We start from the raw sequence: 23042 nt of genomic DNA on the forward strand, positions 1-23042 counted from the left end.
ATATGTTTTACCTATGATCCTAGATTACAGAGGCACTACACTGTCTCTATGCATTTGATGTACAGTAGGCCTATGGGTTTGCTTTGCTTACTGTAAGTCGCTCTGGATAAAGAGTGTCTGCTAAATGCCTAAATTGTAAATATGTGTGTGTGTGTGGGGGGATCTGTGCATGTACTTCTGTGGCCTACTGGCAATGTGGCACTGATCGGTCCAGTGGTTGGCAAGATTAGGCGACATTGGCAAAATGTTGAAAATGAGATATTCATTTGCATAAAGGAATCTATAGTATAAAACTAAAATAAACACTCCAATTGGTTAGTTACATTAAAACATAATGAATTACATCTATAGACTATAACCTTTTCCACGTTTTTTAAAGGTATACACCTGTTCCCCCCTAAATGACTCTATACAGACATAATCTATTTTTCTACGATTGCACGTTGATTGTGGTTGAACTTGCTAAAGGCTCATACTGTACCATACGACTAAATAAGACCACTTAACCCCTATTTTATACTTTAAACACATTTCTGGAATCTTTAGAAAAATAGGAGTGCCAGGTTGAAAGTGATTAACACCAGGCCAAATGTGTGGGTTAACTTATTTCTAAAGGTTATAAACTATAGACTAATAGTTAATAGTAGCCTAATTCCAATGCCTGGCACACACCCCCATTATTCATTTTATGATCTGCAGCTGACCACAAGGTCAGCTTAGTATTTAACATTTAGAGGTCATGAAACTCAAATTTGTTCTGGTGTTAGGAGGATGCAACCAATGCAAACTGATATTATGTACTGTACAGAATGTAATCATCAAAGCCACAGCGGGGTAGGGTAGAAGTTATGAGAGCACTTTTCCTCAGTTTAAAATACAGTGCTCCAGGGAGATGGGACAGCTAGCAGGCGTATACTGTGCTACTTACACGCATAATGTCCTGGTGCGTTGGCTCCAGGAATAGGTCTCAGAGTTAGCACTGTCACGATCATGAAACTTTACTTGACTATTAGTTGTCATACAAATAATTGTGATTAATGATTGAATTGTGTTTTTGGCATAGAACATTGATACATATGAATAAAAATGACCTTTGTGTTTGGCTTTTAGGCTTTGTAAAAAAATGCATAGGGCAGATATGACAAATCATACTGTATAACTATAAAGGAATGACTGACATTTAATAACTTTATACTTCAAAAAATATTCCAGAAATAGCTGAAATTGCCAATCTACAAGCTCACAACATCGCGAAGCGTTGAAAGCTTGTAGATCCGTGATTTTCACTATTTTCAAGTGTTTTTAAAAGAATAATAAAATAAAGGAACAGTTTCGGAGAAGGTTTCTAACCGACAGCAATGATATAACTTTTAGGTTATAAAGGTGTCTTACACGGCAGGAGCTCTACCAACCAGAAATGCTTGACATGTAAGAGGTATGTCAGTTCTCTTTTAAGGATGGGATTTATACCAGAACTGAGACTCATATCAATTCATATACTGTTGTTTTGATTTGATCATTGGAATGTTCTAGTTGCTTCAGACAGTTAATGTGGTGTTACTTTATGCATGCATCAGCAGATTAACAGGGTTTACAAAAAAGAGAATCACATCAAACTCCGTAAACTGCAAATTCCACCTGTGATTACCGACCCACAAAGTGACGACGTGAAACTGGACCAGTGAACTCAAGCTTTTTCTGTGTTGTGTTGTGTACTGTATGTATGGTACAGCTGTGATGTGTCCAACAAGGCAGGAGACCTGCTATTGCTCTGTGCCATTTATAGTCTCTGCTGTCTCATTAGCCTTGCTTTTGTGCTCCCAGAGATTGAGAAATGACCAGCTGGAAACCAGCAGCATGGTCCTAGGGGGTCAGCTGTGCGTCACTGCAAGGAAGTACAGTACAGTAACGGCTTAACTGTACACACTGCAGACTAGAGCCAGACCTTGGCCGATATATCAGTTTGGCTGATAAATTTGTCCGTAGAGTTTTTGGACTACAGCGGTATCTGCAATTATGCAGCTGATAAAAGTGTCCTGATTTGTAAACTATTTTGGGCATGTCATCATAGGTAAAAGTTTTCAAAGACTCAAATGTTTAAAAATAGCCGATCTACAGTGCAAGTTCACGACGCGTGACCAGCTACTTTTTTTCATTTACTTAAATCCAATTCTAATCAATTTTACCAATTGATTAGAATTCATTTAGCACTTTTTGATAAAATATCAGTCAAAACATTGGTAATCTGGTGTTCTAGTAAGTGTTTGCTTAAATGTTTTTCCAAAAGTGGAAAGAGGATGCAGTAAATCCTTAGTCATAGCAGCTGAGTAGAGTTATTAGTTGTGAATGGTTTGGTGGTGATCTTAGAAAGAAATTAATCCAGATGTATGTCAAGAGAGATTTGTTAAAAGGTAATTTGGTTCAAAAGCAATTTGGTATGAACAACCGCAACTTATCATTGAAAAGACATCAACGGCTTATCTGTTTTTCAACTTAGACAGTTATTTTATTACATCTCTCTCTCTCTCTCTCTGTCTCTCTCTTAGACACGCACGCACGCACGCACGCACGCACGCACGCACGCACGCACGCACGCACGCACACACACACACACACACACACACACACACACACACACACACACACACTAATTTCTCTCATCATTTTGTCCTCTTCCCTGCAGAGACCGTTCCTCGGATCTCTCCTAATAAGGTGGCTTAATTAGCCATGGTTCTTAGGGAATCCATTTGCCCAACACATGCCTGTGTGTGTGTGTGTGTGTGTGTGTGTGTGTGTGTGTGTGTGTGTGTGTACACGCTAAGCACATGTACATGTGCACATGTAGGCTACATGTGAGTGTGATTGGTCAGGGTCGGTAATTGGTAACATTTTTAGTCTCTTTGAGCTGAAGATACAGAAAAGGAATTAATGAGGTGCATACCTGTGGACCATACACTTCAGAGGGATATCTACACCATCAGATATAATGTCACAGTCCTGTGTATTTGCAGCATGAAATTACACCACTTCAAAACAAGTATGTGTGTGGAAATGGATTGCTTGAAGCAACTTTAATATTAATATTTTAATATATTTAATATTATATTATATTATATGTTGAGTGCTGGTTTACATATCTAATTGATGGTCTTTTACAAAGAAAAGCTTTTATCCATATAATTTCTAGAGCTATACTGGAGTTTTCAAATGAGAAGGTTTTGTGGTACAGAGAGTCAATTAAAAGATTGATTATAATCATAATCCATAACGTTTTTTCAATTTTAATACATTTTTCACACTGATTAAAAAGTAAGTCTTGTGGAAATACATCAGGACTAATTAATGATGTAGAAGATGAATGGATCATCATTTATCATCAATAAAGCTGAACAGAGGCTTTGTGGGCTTGGATGCTGTGCAGCAGGTGATAAGACTCCCTTGTCTCTTGTTGCCACCGCATCATGCTGCAACACGTGTATTTAGGAATCTGCTTTCTAAGAATAACTGGCTGACATGTTTAGTCTCTCAGAGGACACAAGAACCAACCAGAAAGAGGTAAATGTGGAGCTTGACGGTTGACGCACATCCCTTTGTAAGTGTCAGAAGGGATATAGTAACATCTAGTATTGTGGACAAGATCAGCGGAAATGGCTGATCTTGGCATTGATGGAGTCCATATACTATTTAAATGGAATTGCAACCTTTCCCCCTTTTTCTCAAATGATTTTGTTCATATTGAGCCCTGATAGTTTACATGGACAGATTAAGAACAATGTTGCTGCTACTACATATCAAAAATATCACTCTTACCGTAGTCCTACATTTTCTATTGTGATGATCTAGATCCTAGATCCTGCTTGGGAAAGAACAATGTCACAAACATAGAGGTCACAATGCTTCTATTTTAGGAGCATTTTATTTCTTTTTTTTGTTCAAGATTTTATATTTTCACATACAGGTCAACTACATAAAGTATACAAAAACACTGTTTTTCGAACGAGCCACAACCCTGGTTATTTTAGGAGGAATTTAACTATCAATAAATCAAATCGGAATTATTCAGGTAGGTATATTAAGAAGTACATTTTATATAAATGGCACCCTACTACATCAGAAAGGTGTTTTTGTTAAATGTAGCATGTTCATGTGTGAAGTCATTAGACATGCACTGAGCACTGAGCTATTCCCAGCTCTGTGACAGCAACCTGCAAACAGCTCAAGCACAATTACGCACAATTGCTTCAGCATGTCCCAAAATATAGCCCACATCAACAGATGTACCACTCATTTGAAGAGAGAGGAACTGACAGTGTTATGCTTCAACAAATTGATGTATCTTGGTGTTATGATGATGTGTGACATTTAACATCAGTTTAAGATATTAAAATATATATATATTAAAATGATCTTGAAGCAAGAAAATCAAATAGCCTTCTCACACAACAAACATCTTTTGAAGTCACCCCTGCAAAACAATAAAACACGTGCAGACCAGTCGAGTGCGCCAGTATATTTAATTTGGGTGGTCTCTCCTGAAGTGCCCAGGTATTATTGTCTCCGCCAGGCCGAAAGGCATGGCGAGAGAGTATGTTTTACCCCTTGTCCGTCCGTCCGTCCGTCCGTGTGTCCGTGTGTCATTCGATCTGTCTGTGTACAGCTAATCTCCGGCACCGTTGGCTTGCTCGCAGCCAAACTGTGCACACACATTCCCTGGATACCAGAGCAGAACCTCTGCCCCAAAATTTTCACAGGGGCCTGTTATAGCGCCACCAGGAGGCCAATTTGTGCAAAACACATTTTTTGACAGTACTCCTACAGATTTTGTCCCAAAATCCCGCAAATCGGTACACAGTATCTCTATTGTCATTAAACGAAACGGGTCTTTCAGATTTCTAATATTCCATCCTGATTGGCTAAAAATGTCTTCCAAAGTTTGCAGGAGTGCTCCGTTTTGAACAAAATGCCTCAAATCATGAACACAGCATGCAATTTCCGTGAAATTTTGCACGCACATTCCCATTAGGCCGAGGAAGAACTACCATTTGAAAATATTCAAATCAGCCTCATGGTGGCGCTATAACAGGCCGATTCGTGTTTTTACCTATAATTGCACCGATCTGTGTAAAACTTTGTATGCACACTCCCTATAGGTCAAGGAAAAACCTTTGCCCTGCATTTTTCACATCTGCCTTTTATAGCGCCACCAGGAGGCCGACTTATGTAAAACACATTTTTTTATACTACTCCTTCCAATTTTATCCAAATTTCACGCAAATCGGTACACATGATCTCTATAGTCATGTGATCACGATGGATGTGTTTGATTTTTTATATTCCATACTGATTGGCTAAGATTGACATCTAAAGTTTGCATTATTGGCTTGTTTTGAACAAAATTCCACAAATCATGAACGCACCGTCCAATTGCTCTCAAACTTTGCACGCACATTCACACTATGTTGAGGAACAAATGCCACCCTTTTAACATTGGCCTGTTATAGCGCCACCAACAGGTCTAATTTAGCGAAACACATGTTTTTAACAAAATGCCTCAAATCATGAATGCAGTCAGTCTGATTGTCGTGCAAGGCCTAAGAAGAAATGGCACCCTTTTCACGTTGGCCTATTATAGCGCCACCAGGAGGCCACAATAGCCTACCCGACCTGGCGGAGACCTGTGCTCCGAGGAGCACTTTTTCTAGTTTTCTCTGATGCAAGTTGTTGAGCACCGACGGGCCCTTCTACTTTCTGCTGGCTGAAGCGCACAGAACTTCTCTATCTTTTGAATTAATTTTGTTGACACTGTCACTGCTGTGGGTGAATCCCCTTATTCCCTGGATGAGTGAAAAAAGTTAAAAAATTAGGTGTTTGAACCGGACCACACAATTGAGGAATCCTGCACGGGGTCTCCTAAATTACCTCTTGATTAAGACGGATTAGCTTTGTTTTTTAACATGTTCATATTAGGAATTTGATTTCACATTAGTAATTTTAGTAGCAATTAGCAATTTCCCCTTGATATCAAGTTATGATGTATTTAATAGCCTGAAGCATTCCTAATGGAAATAATGATCAATTAATGCTTCAGAACTTCTTTTTTTTCAAGAAGGTGGCTGAAATCTTATGACATTTTGACATTGCTCATGAAATATGTGATCACATGCCTTACAAAGGTAAATGTATTGCTAAATGGAACCCGGTGTATATGAGTCAGTCCCATAAACAACTCAAGGCGGTGCTCAATCCTTCATCTGGCAATAGGTAAACAATTAAAGCCCCCTGGATTACTTTCACTTAGCAGCATAAATACCTCAAGGTTAGAGCATATGGAGAGTGATTCTCCAGCCTCTCCAAAGGATCATGAATGCAAGGGACAGATTTTTCTTTATCCAATCACATCAAATGCAAGTGTCATGAAACATCGATTAAACTGAAGCAATCAAAATAAAACTGAAATGAATGTATAACAGAGACATTAACAGAAAACAGGCTTTTGGGATTATGAAAACTGTAAGCAAAGTTATAGGCTACATTCCCAGAATTAGGAAGAAAGAAAGTGAGAAAGAATGAAACAATTTACAATTTGGCCATCTAGCAGACCTGCAGACGCTCTTATCCAAAGTGCAAGATCTGAGTAACCAGGTGGTCAACAAACAACAGGGTAAATCGTCAAGTAGTGTTTTAAAAAAAACTATGAATTGCTACAAAGTAACTATAGGATAGCTGGTAAAAATCAAACCCAGCATTTGTCTAAACAACATGCAACTTAACTAACATTCTTAGCATTCGTAGTATAGCAAACAGTATATGTAACTATAACAAAATAGCATATCATATGTGAACAAGTAATCAACCAACCAACCAATATTTGCATAGCATAACTAGCATCTAATCAAAAATAGGCAACAGAAGTGATTTCTCAGTTAGTAGTGCTAGGTGAGGTAGAGTCTGAAGAGGTGATTTTCAAACTGTGCTAGAGGGTGAGGTATAGAGTCTGAAGAGGTGAGGGGCCAGGGGCGATGGTCAGGGTGTTGAATGAATGGAGAAGAAACAAAAGCTGTAAGGTATAAACTTATACAACTTCAGTTCATTGCCACAATCCACCCTCATCTCCCCAGGCCATCTATTTCTTCCACCCCTCTTCCTTTTCAGCCCTTCATCCACCCCCAGCAGTCAGTTGCTGGTCCCGTCAGGACCAGCAACTGAGAATGTAAAAGCTCTCTCTCTCTTTCTCTCTCTCTCTCCATCACTCTCTCGTTGTCTCTGGTTGAATGGTCACACAGGAAGTGCGGTCTTCTTTTCTATGGACACACACACACACACACACACACACACACACACACACACACACGCACACGCACACGCACACGCACACGCACGCACACGCACACACTCTTTCCATTATATTGCACATGCAGTGAAGGAGTTGTGTATAGAATTGAATGGAAAGCGTTTTTATTGTTATATTGTTTACACTATCTTGAATAATTTACTATTATTGCTGCTATTATTGTTATTATCATTTAAGGCATCTTTAACATTACTTTGTTTAAAATATTGAGCAAAGAACATCACGTAAGGTATAGCATCTCCCTGGATTCTATAATGAAACCCTTTCATCATCTCCACCAGATTATGTTTTCGCCCCTGTCTATACAATTTCAATTTCAAAGTCTAGTCTAGTGCATCAGAAACACTAGGATACCAGGTATAAGCAACTAAGCATCAAATCTAGCATCTGTCTAAACCTATCTAATGATATTTGTGGGCATCACATTTTTTAGTCTAAATGACAAAACTGTGTGTGTCGTTGTCCGCAGCTAATCTTGCTAACCACTAATCAGCGGTACATTTGTTGAGCATGCTGCTAAGGAACTCAACTCCTGAATATTTTTCACATTGGTCACCAATAATTGTTTAGAGAGTGTGTGTGTGTGTGTGTGTGTGTGTGTGTGTGTGTGTGTGTGTGTGTGTGTGTGTGTGTGTGTGTGTGTGTGTGTGTGTGTGTGTGTGTGTGTGTGTGTGTGTGTGTGTGTGTGTGTGTGTGTGTGTGTGAGAATTCATAACCTCAGATCCACCATCCCTCCAGGTTATATGATGAACCTCCTGGACTTGGAGGCCAGTCTGGAACTGTGTGGAACTCCATATTTGGGTAAGACTGACATCATCAATATGGGTCTACTGAGCCCCCTTTCTATTATAGTTCTTGCATAGACTCTAGGCTGGATATTGGAGTAAAAATGTCAACCCAACATTTTAATCAAAAACATTTCCAGTATTGTAAAATGGAAACTAGTATTCTATATATATATCTGTATTGACACTAGAAGTCACACTTTATCAAAGTAAACATACCCTGTAAGTGTGGCTGCTACCGGCCCAGGCTGTGTTGATGTTTGCATTCCAGTCAGACTCGGAGGGATGTCTGCAGTCTGCTGGCTGCGGTCGTCCTGTGATATAACTTCAAGGGCATCACATCACAGGGGAGCCTTGAGGGAGCCAAAGAAATGTATCATCACACAGGGGATCACACCTTTTCCATTACAAAGCCTAATTTATTATACGTTGTTTCACGACACATGTCGCTTAATGCAACAAAGCATAAATTAGGCTTACAGGTTGTGATTTGCCAGTAGAGATGCCTGTCTCTCCTCATAGCCTATGACAAAATGTTCCAGTGGTCTGGCACATGAGTAACAACAGTTGGTTTGTTATACATTTTCTAATGAATGTGGTAAATAAATAAACATGTATCTAAAATGATCGAGGAATGGCTGAAAATATGCTGTATAACAGTGCTAATATCTTTTAATCTTAGAATCAGTGTACTCTTTCCAGAAATACAGAGCAAAGCTGATTTCAAATAGGCGACGGAATTGGATTTTAGGGCACCAATTAATTAGCCCAAATGTCATGGGGGTTGGTCCAATAAGAGTTCCATCAACTCTTCTAATGTACAATAGATACCTCTTGGAGCTGAGGAGTGACAGGGCAATTATAAAGACCCCAGTATAATGACATGGTGAACATTATTGCCAGGCTATGAGGAAAGAGGCTTGTGATCGTACATTATTATAATGGGGTATTTTAAGGTCACAGGTACACTGTGTGTGTGTGTGTGTGTGTGTGTGTGTGTGTGTGTGTGTGTGTGTGTGTGTGTGTGTGTGTGTGTGTGTGTGTGTGTGTGTGTGTGTGTGTGTGTGTGTGTGTGTGTGTGTGTGTGTGTGTGTGTGTGAGAGAGAGAGAGGGAGGCAATAACCTCAGCCATGGAAATAAAAAAGAAGATATATTATTTTACTATATATGTTTGGAGACAAAAGCAAAACTGTGTGGGAACAATTGTGTTTTTAACCAGTATTTGTAGCAATTAAGCCTAATGTGCACTGTGTGATGTGTGAGACAAGCCATAGCTCATCATGATGAGTCATTAGTTACTCATGTTTTGTTATTTACATTTGTTTTGCTTGTCCACAAATGTTAAGTGTGTTATTTAGATGGTGCAGCATTTAAACAGATACTAGGTTTGCTCTGTCATGAACCTTTTCTCCAAGAGGTCATACTTTGTATTTACTTTGTATCCTAGTTTATTTGAAGCACTAAATTGTTGTCTTAGTTTGCACTCTACGTATGTGACCATCTACCCTGTCGTTTGTTGACTAGGGTTCAGGCCATTTACCCTGATCTCACACTTGTAAGTCGCTCTGGATAAGACGGTCTGCTAAATGGCTAAATTGTAGGCTAATTGTTATGGCTCATATATGAGCCATAACAATTAGCCTACAATTTAGCCATTTATCAGATGCTCTTATCTAGATAGCTCTGGGCATATGAGCCATGCCTCCAGCCATGAACAATGGCTTGTCTCACACAGTATACAATTAGGCTCAACAAGTTACTGTCACGGAAGTATTTCAGAAATGTCATCAAACAAAAATAAGTGTAAATAGATGTATATTCCAATTTATAGCAATAATTTCTATAAATTGTTCAGTAACAGAGGTCTCCCCGCCTCTCCAGCTCTTAGTAAATAGAAAATAAATGTTCAGGTTAGGATACCAATTTTGTCCAATCAGGAGAGAGAACTCATACAGGGTGAACAGGTGAACTGGAAGTGATGAAACAAAGAAATAAGATGAAAAAACTGGAACACTAGGCTATAAATGAATGGGCCCTCCTGATGAAATTTGCAGAGAGACAGGGAGACCCCCGTTTCAGAACAAACTCTCTATAGCAATGATAGTGCATAGCAATGAAGTTTTGTTTTAGTGAAAAAAAAGAAGAAACCTAAAAGTTTTTTTTTGTGACATGTTTTATCCTATTAAAACATATCACACCACCTTTTAAGCAAAAAATTGCCTCTTTTACAGCTGATAGCGTTATAAGGTCAGCATCAGCAACAGCAACTAACTGACACATCAAAGAGTAGGCTACTCAACAGCACTGTGTGAATATTCCTCCTCCTTCATCCTTCCTTCCCTCCCTCCCTCACATTATCTCTTCCTCCTTCGCCATCCCTCCCTCCCTCACATCATCTCTTCCTCCTTCTCCCTCCCTCCCTCCCTCACATTATCTCTCCCTCCTTCTCCATCGCTCCTTCCTTCCCTCATATTATCTCCGCCCATCTGTAAGTTTACAGCAGGCCAAGCAGCAGCGCGTGCCACAGTGTTTAGCCGTTAGAAGCGCACGCAGCGCACGCATGGACTCGGAGGGGGCTGTTTTGGCACGGCAATGAAGCGACCTTTGCACGATTTAAAAGGTACTCCTCGATTGACTTTCAACTTATAATTGGACAGAACTGAACGCTGTCCCAGACCTATGAGTTGTTTGGTGTGGGTGCCTCCCTCATCCAGATCCAGACACATCGGTTCTTTTCTTCTCAACACAGCGCGTCCTCGGACTGTCTGGCGTGGACACAATTTGGACGGTAACCGGAAGACTCGCCCCAAAACACGCTTGCCCCCATTGTTTCGTGGACCCGTGGTTCTTGTATGCTTGTATTTGTTTTACTGAGGATAAGGTTAGAAATAAGTTTAGGGTTAGGCATAGTTTGACTGAGGTTAAGTTTAGGAATAAGGTGAGATTTTGGCACCGTTTTACTGAGGTTACGTTAAGGAATAAGGTTAGTTTTAGGCACAGTTTACTGAGGTTACGTTTAGGAATAGCCCTACCAGGTGAATACCGTCGGATTTGGCCCGGGGCGACTGTGTTTTGGGCCGAGCGTTTTGGTATTCGTGGACACACGTTTGGACTTCTCTGTCCTGCTAATTCACGCACGTGTTACGAATGTAACATAATTATGTAGACCAAAGTGTCGAAGTGGAAACTCGAGCCCCAAGTGGAGAATATAGTCTCTCGTCGCAACAGTTCTTCAACATCAGACAGGCGAGAGGATGATCCCACCGACCAACATGATTCAGGACCAAAGTGACGGTAAAGATGACGAACGGGACGACGGAGAGACGCCTCCTCAGTCACCGGCGACAAGTGTCACCCAGCCGGAGACCAAGGTAGAGCTCAAATCTATTACAAGAACACCTGATCAACTTAGCCTCGGATCAAGACTATCATAGATGCATTTGATCGATTCTGACATTTGGATATCTAGATACGAAAGTAAAAGTCAGACTCGATAAAATACATGTATGACTATGATGGCTTTCTGCCTGACTTGATGGAAGACATTTACACAAAGATTCGCTTCATTGAAGCCTCATAAATCATAGCTTGTCACTTTAGTTGTATTAACTAGTAGAGTATGTTAATACAACATAATTAGCACTTCTGCAGTGGCTGGTGGTCTTCCTGAGTAATGTAGACCCTGGTGTCTGTAAGTCCACAATTGTTCTTTTAGGCTGCTTATGTCAATTGTATATTCAGAATGACTTAATAGCCTAGGCTAGTCCAAGCCTTTTTTTCAGTAGCTATATCTTGTAGCCTACTCAAGTCTAGTCTTAATTAGTTTGTTCATAATAACTTGATAGAGGTGGAAAAGCAGAACTTCTTAAATTTGTTTTTTCCTTGTATAAGATTTCCAGTTTATGGTACAGTATAGGCTATATTCAAGTGAACAACAGTTGGCAATTATGAGAACATGATCAACAGTTCCAGGTTTGCCACAGGCATTTTATGGTGTTCTGTCATTTATGTGGGTCACTCACTCATCGCCCACAGACACAGTAATACAATTACCAGTGAAATATAGTGCTATTAATCATGGTTGTTGAGGGGTTTACAGCCATAATGTTACTTTCTATTGCTCTCCTCAAGGCAGTTAGACAGATTAGACCTCTCTGACCTTTATAACCACTTTCACCCTGACCTCCCTATTTTGGGCATGTCATTATAGGCAGAAATGTAAAAAGATTTTCAAAAAATGTCAGTGTGGAAAAATAGCAGATCTACAAGCTCACAACGCATTGCATCCGTGACACGCTGTGAGCTTGTAGATAGGCTATTTTTGCCACACGACACCACACCATGTAAAATAGTGCTTACTGCTTAGTGGTTAAAACCACAACCATCAAAAAGCTGACGGAAATGTATTCATCTCTAGCCTACCTGATTATATTATATAATTATAAATTAAATTATCCATGGTCAGTTCAGTTGTGCAAATTAAATGACTGTTTGTCTTGTTTTAAAAGAGACTTAAGTCTCAATCTTTTTGCTGGTTAAGTAAAGGTTTATATCGTCTCTGTAGGGTGGAAACCTCACATGTCCAAAACTGTTCTACTCATCTACAAGCTCAAAACGCGTCGGGCCATTGCGCGCAACCAATTATAAATCTGGCTTAACACTGAGGATTTTGTTTCTCTTCCACCTTTAAGAATACTGTGAGGCCTGATCAGAAGAAGCGCAAGGTGAGAGAGTGATCTACTCGTCTGCGATCTGTAGCGTATACTGCCAATTTAAATTCATCATAACAGCATTCCTGCATGTAGCCTACATGAAGATAAAAGTTGTCTCACATCACAGCTTTTATTGCCCTTACAAAATAACGTCACTTGCTGATATAGGCTAATATCACATTTATAACTCACATTGCTGCCTAATATACAAATTTATTTCTTGAAGAAGCTCTTGCCCGTTTCGTTTTTTTTATCCATATAATTCATATTAATATATTCTAAGAATATAAGGAAAAAGTAAGCCTAGCTGTTTTGCATTAGCCTACCCTTATTGTCCCCCCTTAAACATCTCATGCTTTATGGTAAACTCTCTGAGTTAAATTAACACTGATTATTTTACTGTGTAGAAGTCTCTCCATGTGGCTGGGTAAAACTCATGTGATAGATATTCAATACCATCAACAGCATGAGCTCTTAAGTGCATGTACTGTATCGCATTAAACCGCTGTCTGACTTCTCTCCAAACAGTCATTTATTTTTAATATATAGAATATTAACTGCTTAGTTTTTACCCAGCGGAAAAAGCTAACATTTAGTCATTTACTTTATTAGATATAGATAATGTGACAGCAATACATAAAACATTAAAATAATAGTTGTATGATATGTGGCCTGGCAAGTGTATGGGAATCGCCAATAGCAGAGTGAATTTCTTCCCTTCCTGAAGCCACATACGGTGAAAGAGCGGTGAGAGGCAAAGAAAGTTTGTGTGTGTGTGTGTGTGTGTGTGTGCGTGCGTGCGTGCGTGCGGAAGAGAACGGGTCCTAATTGATTGTTTCTAGATTTACCAGCAAGATCAATTGGTCATCGTCATCCCAAACACATACTTTCAAATGTACTGCCATAATAAGTGTGTGTGTGTGTGTGTGTGTGTGTGTGTGTGTGTGTGTGTGTGTGTGTGTGTGTGTGCCACTGTGCCACTGAGCACAGATTTTCTGTGTGCATTCATAGCTAATGCTCTAGTACTGTACGTATGCACACACCGACGGCGTAGGAAACCATGCTAGGCACCAACCTGCTCATCGGGAGCAGTTAGGGGTTAAGTGTCTTGCTCAAGGACACTTCGACACGCCGGCAGGAGGAGCCATGGATTGAGCCAGGGATTGAACCAGGGACCTTCCGATTCCAAGATGGCTGCAGTTCCTCCTGAGCCTCTGCCACTTCTATGTTATGAGACATAATGGATGATTAGTCACCCTTTCTCCACTCATCCCTAAAATATAGATATGTTCTTTAATATTGCATCGTCAGACACCGGACTGGACAGAAACCAGCCCTATAAAATGACATTATATGTAGTCTGGAATGTGTTACTATACTTGGAAGTATGGGGGGAAAAAGTGGATTACATTGTTGAAGGGGAGGTCCTCATATGGAGGGTAAATGAGGAGATGCTGTCACCAGTCGTGCAGCTTTATAAATAGCATTTGTGTTAAAGAGGACCCTAATGAGATGAATAGAGGCTGTGGTCAGAGACGGTAACACAGTGTGTTTATAAATAGTGTTGAAATGATGCATCACCCTAACCTTGGAAATTGCATTACCTCTCAAGGTGGGGGAACTCTAAAGCTTTCCACTGAACAATGAGAGGTTGCCCCTAGCAATGGTCTTTTTGATGGCTATCCTAGTGCAATTTAACCACTTGAACACTAGCATCCCTATTTTTGGAGTAATGTTTGGCGAAAATAGCAGATCTAAGATATTTAGTGAAGAGGGAAAACACATTACAGGAGGGGGCCTCGTATAGAGAGCTTAAGTTGGGAAACCGCAATCCGGTCAACTAAGTATAACGTGTAAGGGGTTAAGAAGAACTGTCTGGAAAAAAAGGACTGAATGAGGAAATTGGCATTACCTAAGGACATTTTACTGATGAGTCTGTGAAATTCCAATAGGTTTGTTGTAACATAGGTTAATAATGTAACATGGTTAATGATTCATGGTAATTAATCAAAGTTATATAATTTACAGATGAAAAGAGAGTTAAAATGAATAGATTTAGTTGGTAATACATTTGATTCATATCGAATCAATACACATTTTCTGTTGTTGGCAAACAAATGATTAAGAAACTGCATGTACCAGAATGCTTTGCGACTGAAAGCTGGAAGTAGAGAGTTTTTTATATTCGCACAATAGTGCAAAGTATAAAATGTACATCCACTGATTTTCTATATAAAGAAGCTTTTGCTACACATCCGACGTCCTGCCAATGCCATTTAATCTGAAGGTACGGTAGTTATTCTACAAGGTTATTAATGGAACTAATGCACTCACAATCCACTTTCTCCTTTTTTTGTCTCTCAATCTCACTTTCTGTCCTTTCTGCACGCTGGCATTATGTCCTTTTTTCCTTTCTTTTTGCCTCCTCTCTCCTTCTCCTCCCTCTCTCATCTCCCTCTCTTTAAGTTGCAGCGGCTCAAGCGATCCCTGTCCTTCAAGACCAAGACCGTCCGCAGCAAGAGTGCCGACAACTTCTTCCGAAGTAGCAACGACAACAAGACAGAGCTGCTCTGCGATGGCAGCAGTAGCAGCACGGGGCATCTCAGCACGGTCGGGATGGCACTAGGCCTGTCACAATTACTACATAATCGCCTGATCGCAATTATTTGAGATAATCGCAAGTATTTTGCATAAGCGTCAGATTAATTCATCTGTTGAAAAATAGCAAAGGTAGCCGATCTACAGGCTTCACAATGCGGCACGTTGCGTTTTGAACTTTTTTTGGACTCTTTTATTTCGTAAAAAATGTATTTATCAAATGATAAAATGTATGGCCTGTTTTGGACATAGTACATTATTTTGATTATTGGTACTGGTCATTGTAAGTAATTTCTGTGTATATTTAAGTTATTTGTCATATCTGCCCTTTGGCAAACATAAATGTAATTTTGATTTGATAGGCAATTTTAATATAGGATATGTTCCAATGTTCAATGCCAAAAACACAGTTAAATCGTTAATCACAATTATTTGTGCGACAATTAATTGTCTAATATTTCATCATTGTGACAACCCTAGATGGCGCCCCCCCACTCCATCCCTCCGGTGCCTCCAGCTATACCCTCTGCCCCGCCTTCCTCATCACGCTCCCCAGCACGCAACGCGTTTGAACTCGACTCAGCAGGCCACTGTTTCATGGAGCATATCTTCAAGAAGCCCACCTTCTGTGACGTCTGCAACCACATGATCGTAGGTATGTTATGATGACCCCTGATTCTCTCCTTTTTCTGTCGTCTGGGAACACAGCATGTGATAGCTGCAATGTGAGCACAGTCAGAATCGCTTTAATCGACAAAACAGTTCTATAAATGTACAGGAAACTGCCTCGGTGACACTGGTGTTGAAACATACTGTAGTGTTAATCAACCTTAATCAATCTGAGTTTACATACTTACTAACGAACATGGTATTACTGTAGTATAACAGGACCTTAGAGAATGGTCTGCATTCCTAGAAATGCACAATTACATTGTGCATTCACCCATTCACATTCACATTCACACATTGATAGAGGAGGCAAACATGCAAGGCACCAAACTGCCCATCAAGAGCAGTTATGGGTTCAGTGTCTTGCTCAAAGACAGGCCAGGAGGAGCTGGGGAACTCTACCCCCTTCTTAACGTTTTTTTTCTTCTTTCATTTCACAGTTTTTTTTGTACAGTATATGATTTATTATCTTCTGCACTTAATATGATCAGTATCAAGTGGCCATTGGGCTTTAAAGAGTGTCTTGATTTGACAGGAGACGAGAGGCGCTCAGTCCGATGCAAAAACTAGTCAACCATGTAGAATGAGGAATCGTCAAATAGACAGACTGGTCCCAGTTGGCGGACTGGGGAGGCTTCAAGTGTCCAACTGACTCCCACATTGAAACAGGTCATTCTGACCTATGCTCTGATAGGGACTCTGGCTTTCATCAGAGCAAAATGCGTTAGCAGCCTGATGTAGCAGAAGAAAAAAAATGCATCTAAGCTGAAGTATTCTTTTTTGTAGCACTGCTACTTCCATTTTTCTGGTGGTTTTTAATACGCAGGATTGACTGAGCACCTGGCGGCAATCAGAGGAAGCAAAACTGTTCCAAATTTTTAGGTTATTCTGACTCTATGCTTCTCTTCTGATTGTGTATCTGATAGTCAGTGGAGACACAGACAGGATTTACCTGTCCTCTTATGAATATAAGCTCTAGTTTTCCCCTCATCGTTGGTTACTACAGCCCCAGACCTGAGCATAGCTGTACCTGTGGGATCTTCTATAAGGGGAGCCCTTACTGGATAGTGGTGACCAGAGTGGCCCATACCAATTCCGCAGCAGGCCCCAGACAGCTTGTCAGGTGGCTGACAAAAGAATCAGGCATTGAAAAGTTCTCAGAGAGAGCTTTGGCTTAAATGACCATTTCAGTTTATCTGTAAATGTGTACAGTACATTTGGAGTGCGGTTATCCACGGTTGTCCGTAGCATGATGTCATATTTATACAAATTAACATTGCAGTGCACATCACAAGCCTTGGACTCAGCAACTGTATTATATATCATATAGTATGTAGCACAACTGATGTCAGTATTTGACACATATACAGTATATACAGTATATGCGATGCGAGGGTACAGACTATCCAACACAGACTCGGGACTGGATCTGCGCCCTCCACTCCCTCCTAAGCAGCATCGGGGTCTGGGACTCTGCGGTGTTGCCGGCTCTGCTGTCATGCCGCAGTGTGTTCAGAGTAGGTGGTGCACCGCCTTCCCCTCCTAGCCATGCCTTGAGTTGGCTCCCTCTGTGTCAGTGGGCTCGCCATCAGTTAAGGGTGCCTGATACAGTGCCCAGCCAGCCTCATCCTTCTCTCCCTGACCTTGTCGGTGACCCACAGGAGGCCCCTGAACAGGTCCACATTTCTGATGTGGTCCCCCCCATGTGCCATCAAGTGCCATTTGTAGCATTCTTGTGTAGACGCCAACCAGGGCTTTGTCCTGCTGTACTGTGAGTGTTCATGTCTCGGCCCCGTACAGCAGTACTGATTCTAATGTAGCCACAAACATCTCAGATTTCCACACGTTCCTCATCCCATACAAGGCATTTTAGGCAAGTGCCCTCCAGACCTTCAGATCCTGTTCTGACGAAGCGGTCCAGGCACCGAGATATTATAAGTCCTCCACTACCTCTAGCACCGTCCTGCTGGTAGTAGCAATGGTTCTGTCCTCCCTGTTGAATGCAATTACTTTTGTTTTCTTGGCATTGAGCTTGAGGCCGATCTTACTGCACTCCATTTACACTGCCAGTAGTAGTAAGCTTCCTTTCTCTGCTGTGTCCGAGACTAGGGCAATGGCATCTGCATAGGTCGTTGTCTGTAATTGTGATGGGACGTTTTCGTTGACTCTTCCTTCGGAAGAGAGTTAAACCCATTGTCTCCTCCCTGCCACCGATTGTGAGTCTCAGGGCATGGCCCATCACCACAATGAACAAGAAGGGCCAGGGTATCACCCTGTAGGGTATCTTGAGTATCTTGAACTCTTCTCACCATCATGGGTCAGAACTTTGGCTCAAGTCCGACTATAGCTTGCTGCTATCACCTGTACCATCTTCTTGGGAACACCACAGGCTCCGAGAATGTTCATGAGTTTCCCGATAGAAACAAGCCCCTAGGGCTTTTTGTGTTATCCTTTTAACAGTCATTGTAAAATCGTACCTCTGTACTATTTGCAAACTGTTAATAAAGTATTCCATCAATCAAACAAGGCTTATATTAGAAAAGTAGCAATATACTAATATTACAAAGGGCAGATTATGAATACTTAACACCCACCTTGCACCTACAGTTGGATGATTTACTACATTGAAGTCTCCACAAAATTAATGTGTCATCCATAATGAAAAAGCTCAATTAGATTATTGTGCTTTCTCACTCATTCATCAGAGATGAAGGCTAAGCTAACTTAATTTGTAACAATTATACAGAGCGCTGAACACATTTACCTGCAGGTATGCACTCATTCCTTTAACAAACTGTAATTCAGCCCCTGGATACATCTAATATTAATTTTCCCAGTGCATTCAGCTGAACTGACTATTTGTAAGGGAACATGTCCTTGTGCCTTATCAGAAAAGTAAAATGCAAATTGTCTGGAACGTTGTAAGCTAAAAGTTTTTCTATGGTATGTAACAAAAATATATTGTAGCAGAAGAATGTTAGACATTGACGAAATGCCATAGTAAATCAGTAAATGTGAGCTTTCCTGTTTCTGCATTGTAAATAAAAGTAAAATTGCAGCTTTAGGGTTTATTTGTATGCTATCATCATCGGCAATAAATAGATCATTACAATGATCTGAAGAGATGAGATTATGTTGACTTTTGTTAAATCCCAACAATCATCCTTTTGGGGGTATTTTTCAGCATAGTGGGGTATTTCTCATTGGGCCCTCTGATGGTCATTTCTTCAGTACAATTACCAATGTCATAAAAGCTGTTTAGCAACGTTATTTTTTTCCCCTAGAAGCTGCAAAGCTGATGCATTTCTGAATTGTTAAGGTTGCACCTTCCGTTGTCTAAGCAACCAGACTTTCTAAAACGTTGACTAAATGAACAGATTACCAGTCAATCATGCTGATTATGACCTCTCAGGATGAAGAATATAATAATTTGTTCCCTGAACCTTTACTCTTGAGAATTCTTGGTGAGCTCTAGGCGAAAATAAATCCTATACACTAAAGGTTTTTCAGAAACATGCCAGCTATGATTTATTTTTTGATTATGTCTTTAGTGAGTGCATTCTCTGAGTCTGTACCCCTTTCAAGGTTATTCTTATTGTTATGTCCAACAATGTGTTTGAATAAGATACATGTAATGAAAAACAGCTCTTTAATTGGAAAACCTGCCTTCGGCATGCATTGTGTGCCCTTGCTTCATAAAAACAAGAGTACTTTTTAATTAATTGTAGACAGTGGCATTTGTATACAGTATGTTTCGCTATTACATAAAAGTACTTGAGTGATGCAGTGTTATTGATTGCAGCCCCACATTGTAATTGGCCTATTAAATGAATGTCTAATGAATGTGCTGGAGAATGAATTGGAACTGTATCTTTGGTTGATGGGAGGTGAAATATAATTTAAGAGCAGAACTGAAAATATGATTAATTAATCTTAAAATAACCTCTTACTGATGCCCATGGATTAATAATGTTGAAACATTGCTACACAATTCTACAGAAAGAACTCATAAGATTATAATTCTAACCATAACAATATTTCTCTAACATTGCGTTGATGAAATATGCAACAATATATATGCCATTATTACAGAGAGCAACTGTCAATCTGAAGTCAAGGATTTAAAAATAAATAAAAATAAATAAATAGGGAAGCTTAAAGGAGTGTTTTTTTCCCCACTTGTGTGCATATGTGTTCAATCTAGTTGAATTAACATGCCTTACTCTGTTCCATTAAAATCACAGAGATAGGGAGTGCCTTGTTGTTCAGCAAGTTAGTGCACTGCCACTGACCCTATTGTCGCTGTTTTTTGTAAATGAATACGCTACTTTGTCACACTACAGTGTCACACAGTAGTAGTAAAAATAGACGAGTATTAACAAGAGTGTGTGACTAAATAATAACTACATTGGATCCATTAGAACACAAGTTATTTTTCCATCTCCTGAAAAGTAACACTTTTGAGCGTACAAGGTTTCCACCCGACAGCAACGATATCCTCCTCCTTGTGAGTCGCAACGGCCCCAGTTCAAATCCAACCCTCGTCATGTCTCCCAGCATGTCTGCCCTGTGTTTCCTGCCTATATCTACTCTCTCCTATCTAAATAAAGCATAAGGTCTCCTCCCCCAAAGACAAAGATAATCCCCAGAGATAAATATGGCCAGTTTGATTGACCCCAAACCTATTCATAATCAAGTTAGACTGATATGAGATCCTGCTGATTTGTGGAAAACCTGCCCGTCTGTAGTGTAATTTATCTATTTGCTGTTACTTTTGTATTTTTCTTTTCATTTTCTTTTGGTACGGAAAGTAAAACATAAACATTTGATAACAAACCAAAGAGAGCTGCTTAGGCCAATGTTTTGAAAGGGAGATGTGGAACAGGGAGGAAGAGGATGAGTACTGCCTTCGCCATTGACAAAGGTCATTTACACAGGAAATGAGGAAGAGTGAGGTGCATTGTGTGGGGACAGGATGACAGAATGTCAAATGAGGGAGAAATTGAGACAGTATGAAAGCAAAAGAGGAGAAAAGAAAGGGTGACAAAAGGAGAGGGAGATGGAGTGACTTATCTGGCTGCTGTCCAGTCTTATTACCATGATGTGAAGGAAAGATGGGCATTAATTGAAGCAGAGCTAAAAGAGCGCTTGCCAGAGGGAGCAATTGAGTGCTGCCATTCACTTCTCCTCAGTTAGGGTATGTTCACACATTTAACATTTTCTGCTGAAAAGGAAAAAGGAAAAGACGAAAGAACGAGAATAAGGGAGACACGGCCAGTGATCGACTGAAACAGACTTCAATATAACTCCATGGAACATACAGAATATTGAAAACAAAGTTTTAAACTATGTGTAGATGGGAACTTAATCAAGATGGAATATTTCTAATCAAGATCAATACACCTAAAATGTATTGATATTTTATAGACAAGCTGCCAGAGATGAGCTCCGAGGTCTCTGTGTTTCTCCTCTCCCGCCTTTCAGCTCTGCTGCCAGGCATGGCTGCTGATTTGAGTCACCTGGAGCTCACGCTGCTGGATTACAACCTTCTTATTAATTGCGACATATGAATAGACCATCGAGCAATGCGAGGGTGCGGACTAGCCGACACCAACTCATACTCCTGAATTGTTGCCCTCCACACACTCCTGTCTAGCATCAGGGTCTGCAGTGTTGCTAGCTCTGCAGTCGCTCCGCAGTGTGTCTACGTAGGTAGTGCGCCTCTTTCCCTTCCTTGCTGCACCTTGGGTTTGGTTCCCACAGTGTCAGTTTACTCGCTGCCAATTCCGCGTGCCTGGCACAGTGCCCTGTTAGCCTCATCCTCTCTCTGACCTTGTCCGTGACCTGCGGGAGGCCTCCGTAGAGGTCCACGTTTCTGATGTGGTCCGCCTATGTGACATCAAGTGCCATTAGCATCAATCTTGAGTAGACTCCATCCAGGGCCTGTTCGTGCTGTGCTGTGAGTGTACATATCTCGCCCCCTTATAGCAGCACTGACTCCACTGTAGCCACAAACAGCCACCTATTGTGGTCATCTACCATGTCAGATTTCCACACGTTCCTCATCCCATGCCAGGCATTCCAGGCAAGTGCCCTACGGACCTTCTGATGAAGCAATCCAGGCACCAAAATATTAGTCCTTGACTACCTCGAGTACCATCCCTTTGGCAATGGCAATGTTGTTGTGTTAAATGCCATTACTTTTGTTTTCTTGGCATTGAGCTTGAGGCCAATCTTCCCGCACTCCGTTTCTACTGCTAGTAGTAGTTCTCTTCCTTTCTCTGCTGTGTCCGAGACTTGGGAAATTGTCATCTGCATAGTTGAGGTAATTGTGATGGGATGTACTCTGTGCTTAGTCTTTTGAAAGACAAGGAGCTCTGCAGTTGTGTTCAGTGATTGGACTCAACTCAACTCAAACTTTATTTATAGAGCACATTAAAAACCAAAGTGCTTTACAGAAAATGAGAGAAAAATAAATAAACCACAAATACACAAATACAATTAGAGTTGAAAGCCATAAAAAATATGGCTTTAAAAGCCTTCAGTGACTGGGCACCACGAATATGAAGGGGCAAGCTATTCCAGAGCCTAGGGGCAGCTGCCTCAAAGGCTTGGTCACCTCTGTTTTTTTGGCTGTTTTTGGCATAACCAGAAGCAGCTGATTAGCCAACCTCAAGGTTCTAGTTGGGTTGTGCCAGGGTACAAGTTCAGAAATCCACATCATAATTACATTTCAGAAAAGGTTCTGACCAGCACCGTTTTTGTCATTTCCCATAGGGTTTAATGTACAGTAAAACGATGGTGTCTATTTTTTTAAAGGCTGCTATTGTGACCATACCCTTATAATCTAAATTATAAACAGTAGAATCCTGAGTGTTAATTTAACTCTGCAAGTTTAAAAATGGAACCAAAGGGACCCGAAAGGGT

At 40.5% G+C, this 23042-nt stretch overlaps 1 protein-coding gene across 1 annotated transcript in view; it reads left to right on the plus strand.

Annotated features, from left to right (window-relative positions):
• The first annotated feature begins 11167 nt into the window (after positions 1-11167).
• Positions 11168-23042, plus strand: part of stac (SH3 and cysteine rich domain) — a 37247-nt gene continuing 25372 nt past the window's right edge. The window contains exons 1-4 of the mRNA XM_084044463.1: positions 11168-11507; positions 12828-12860; positions 15315-15464; positions 15927-16101. Of these exons, the coding sequence (XP_083900589.1) occupies positions 11391-11507; positions 12828-12860; positions 15315-15464; positions 15927-16101 (475 nt within the window). The 5' untranslated portion in view covers positions 11168-11390. The remainder of the gene's footprint in view (positions 11508-12827; positions 12861-15314; positions 15465-15926; positions 16102-23042) is intronic.

Source organism: Gymnoscopelus microlampas (assembly GCF_963454915.1).
Source record: "Gymnoscopelus microlampas genome assembly, chromosome: 20".
Taxonomy (NCBI): domain Eukaryota; kingdom Metazoa; phylum Chordata; class Actinopteri; order Myctophiformes; family Myctophidae; genus Gymnoscopelus; species Gymnoscopelus microlampas.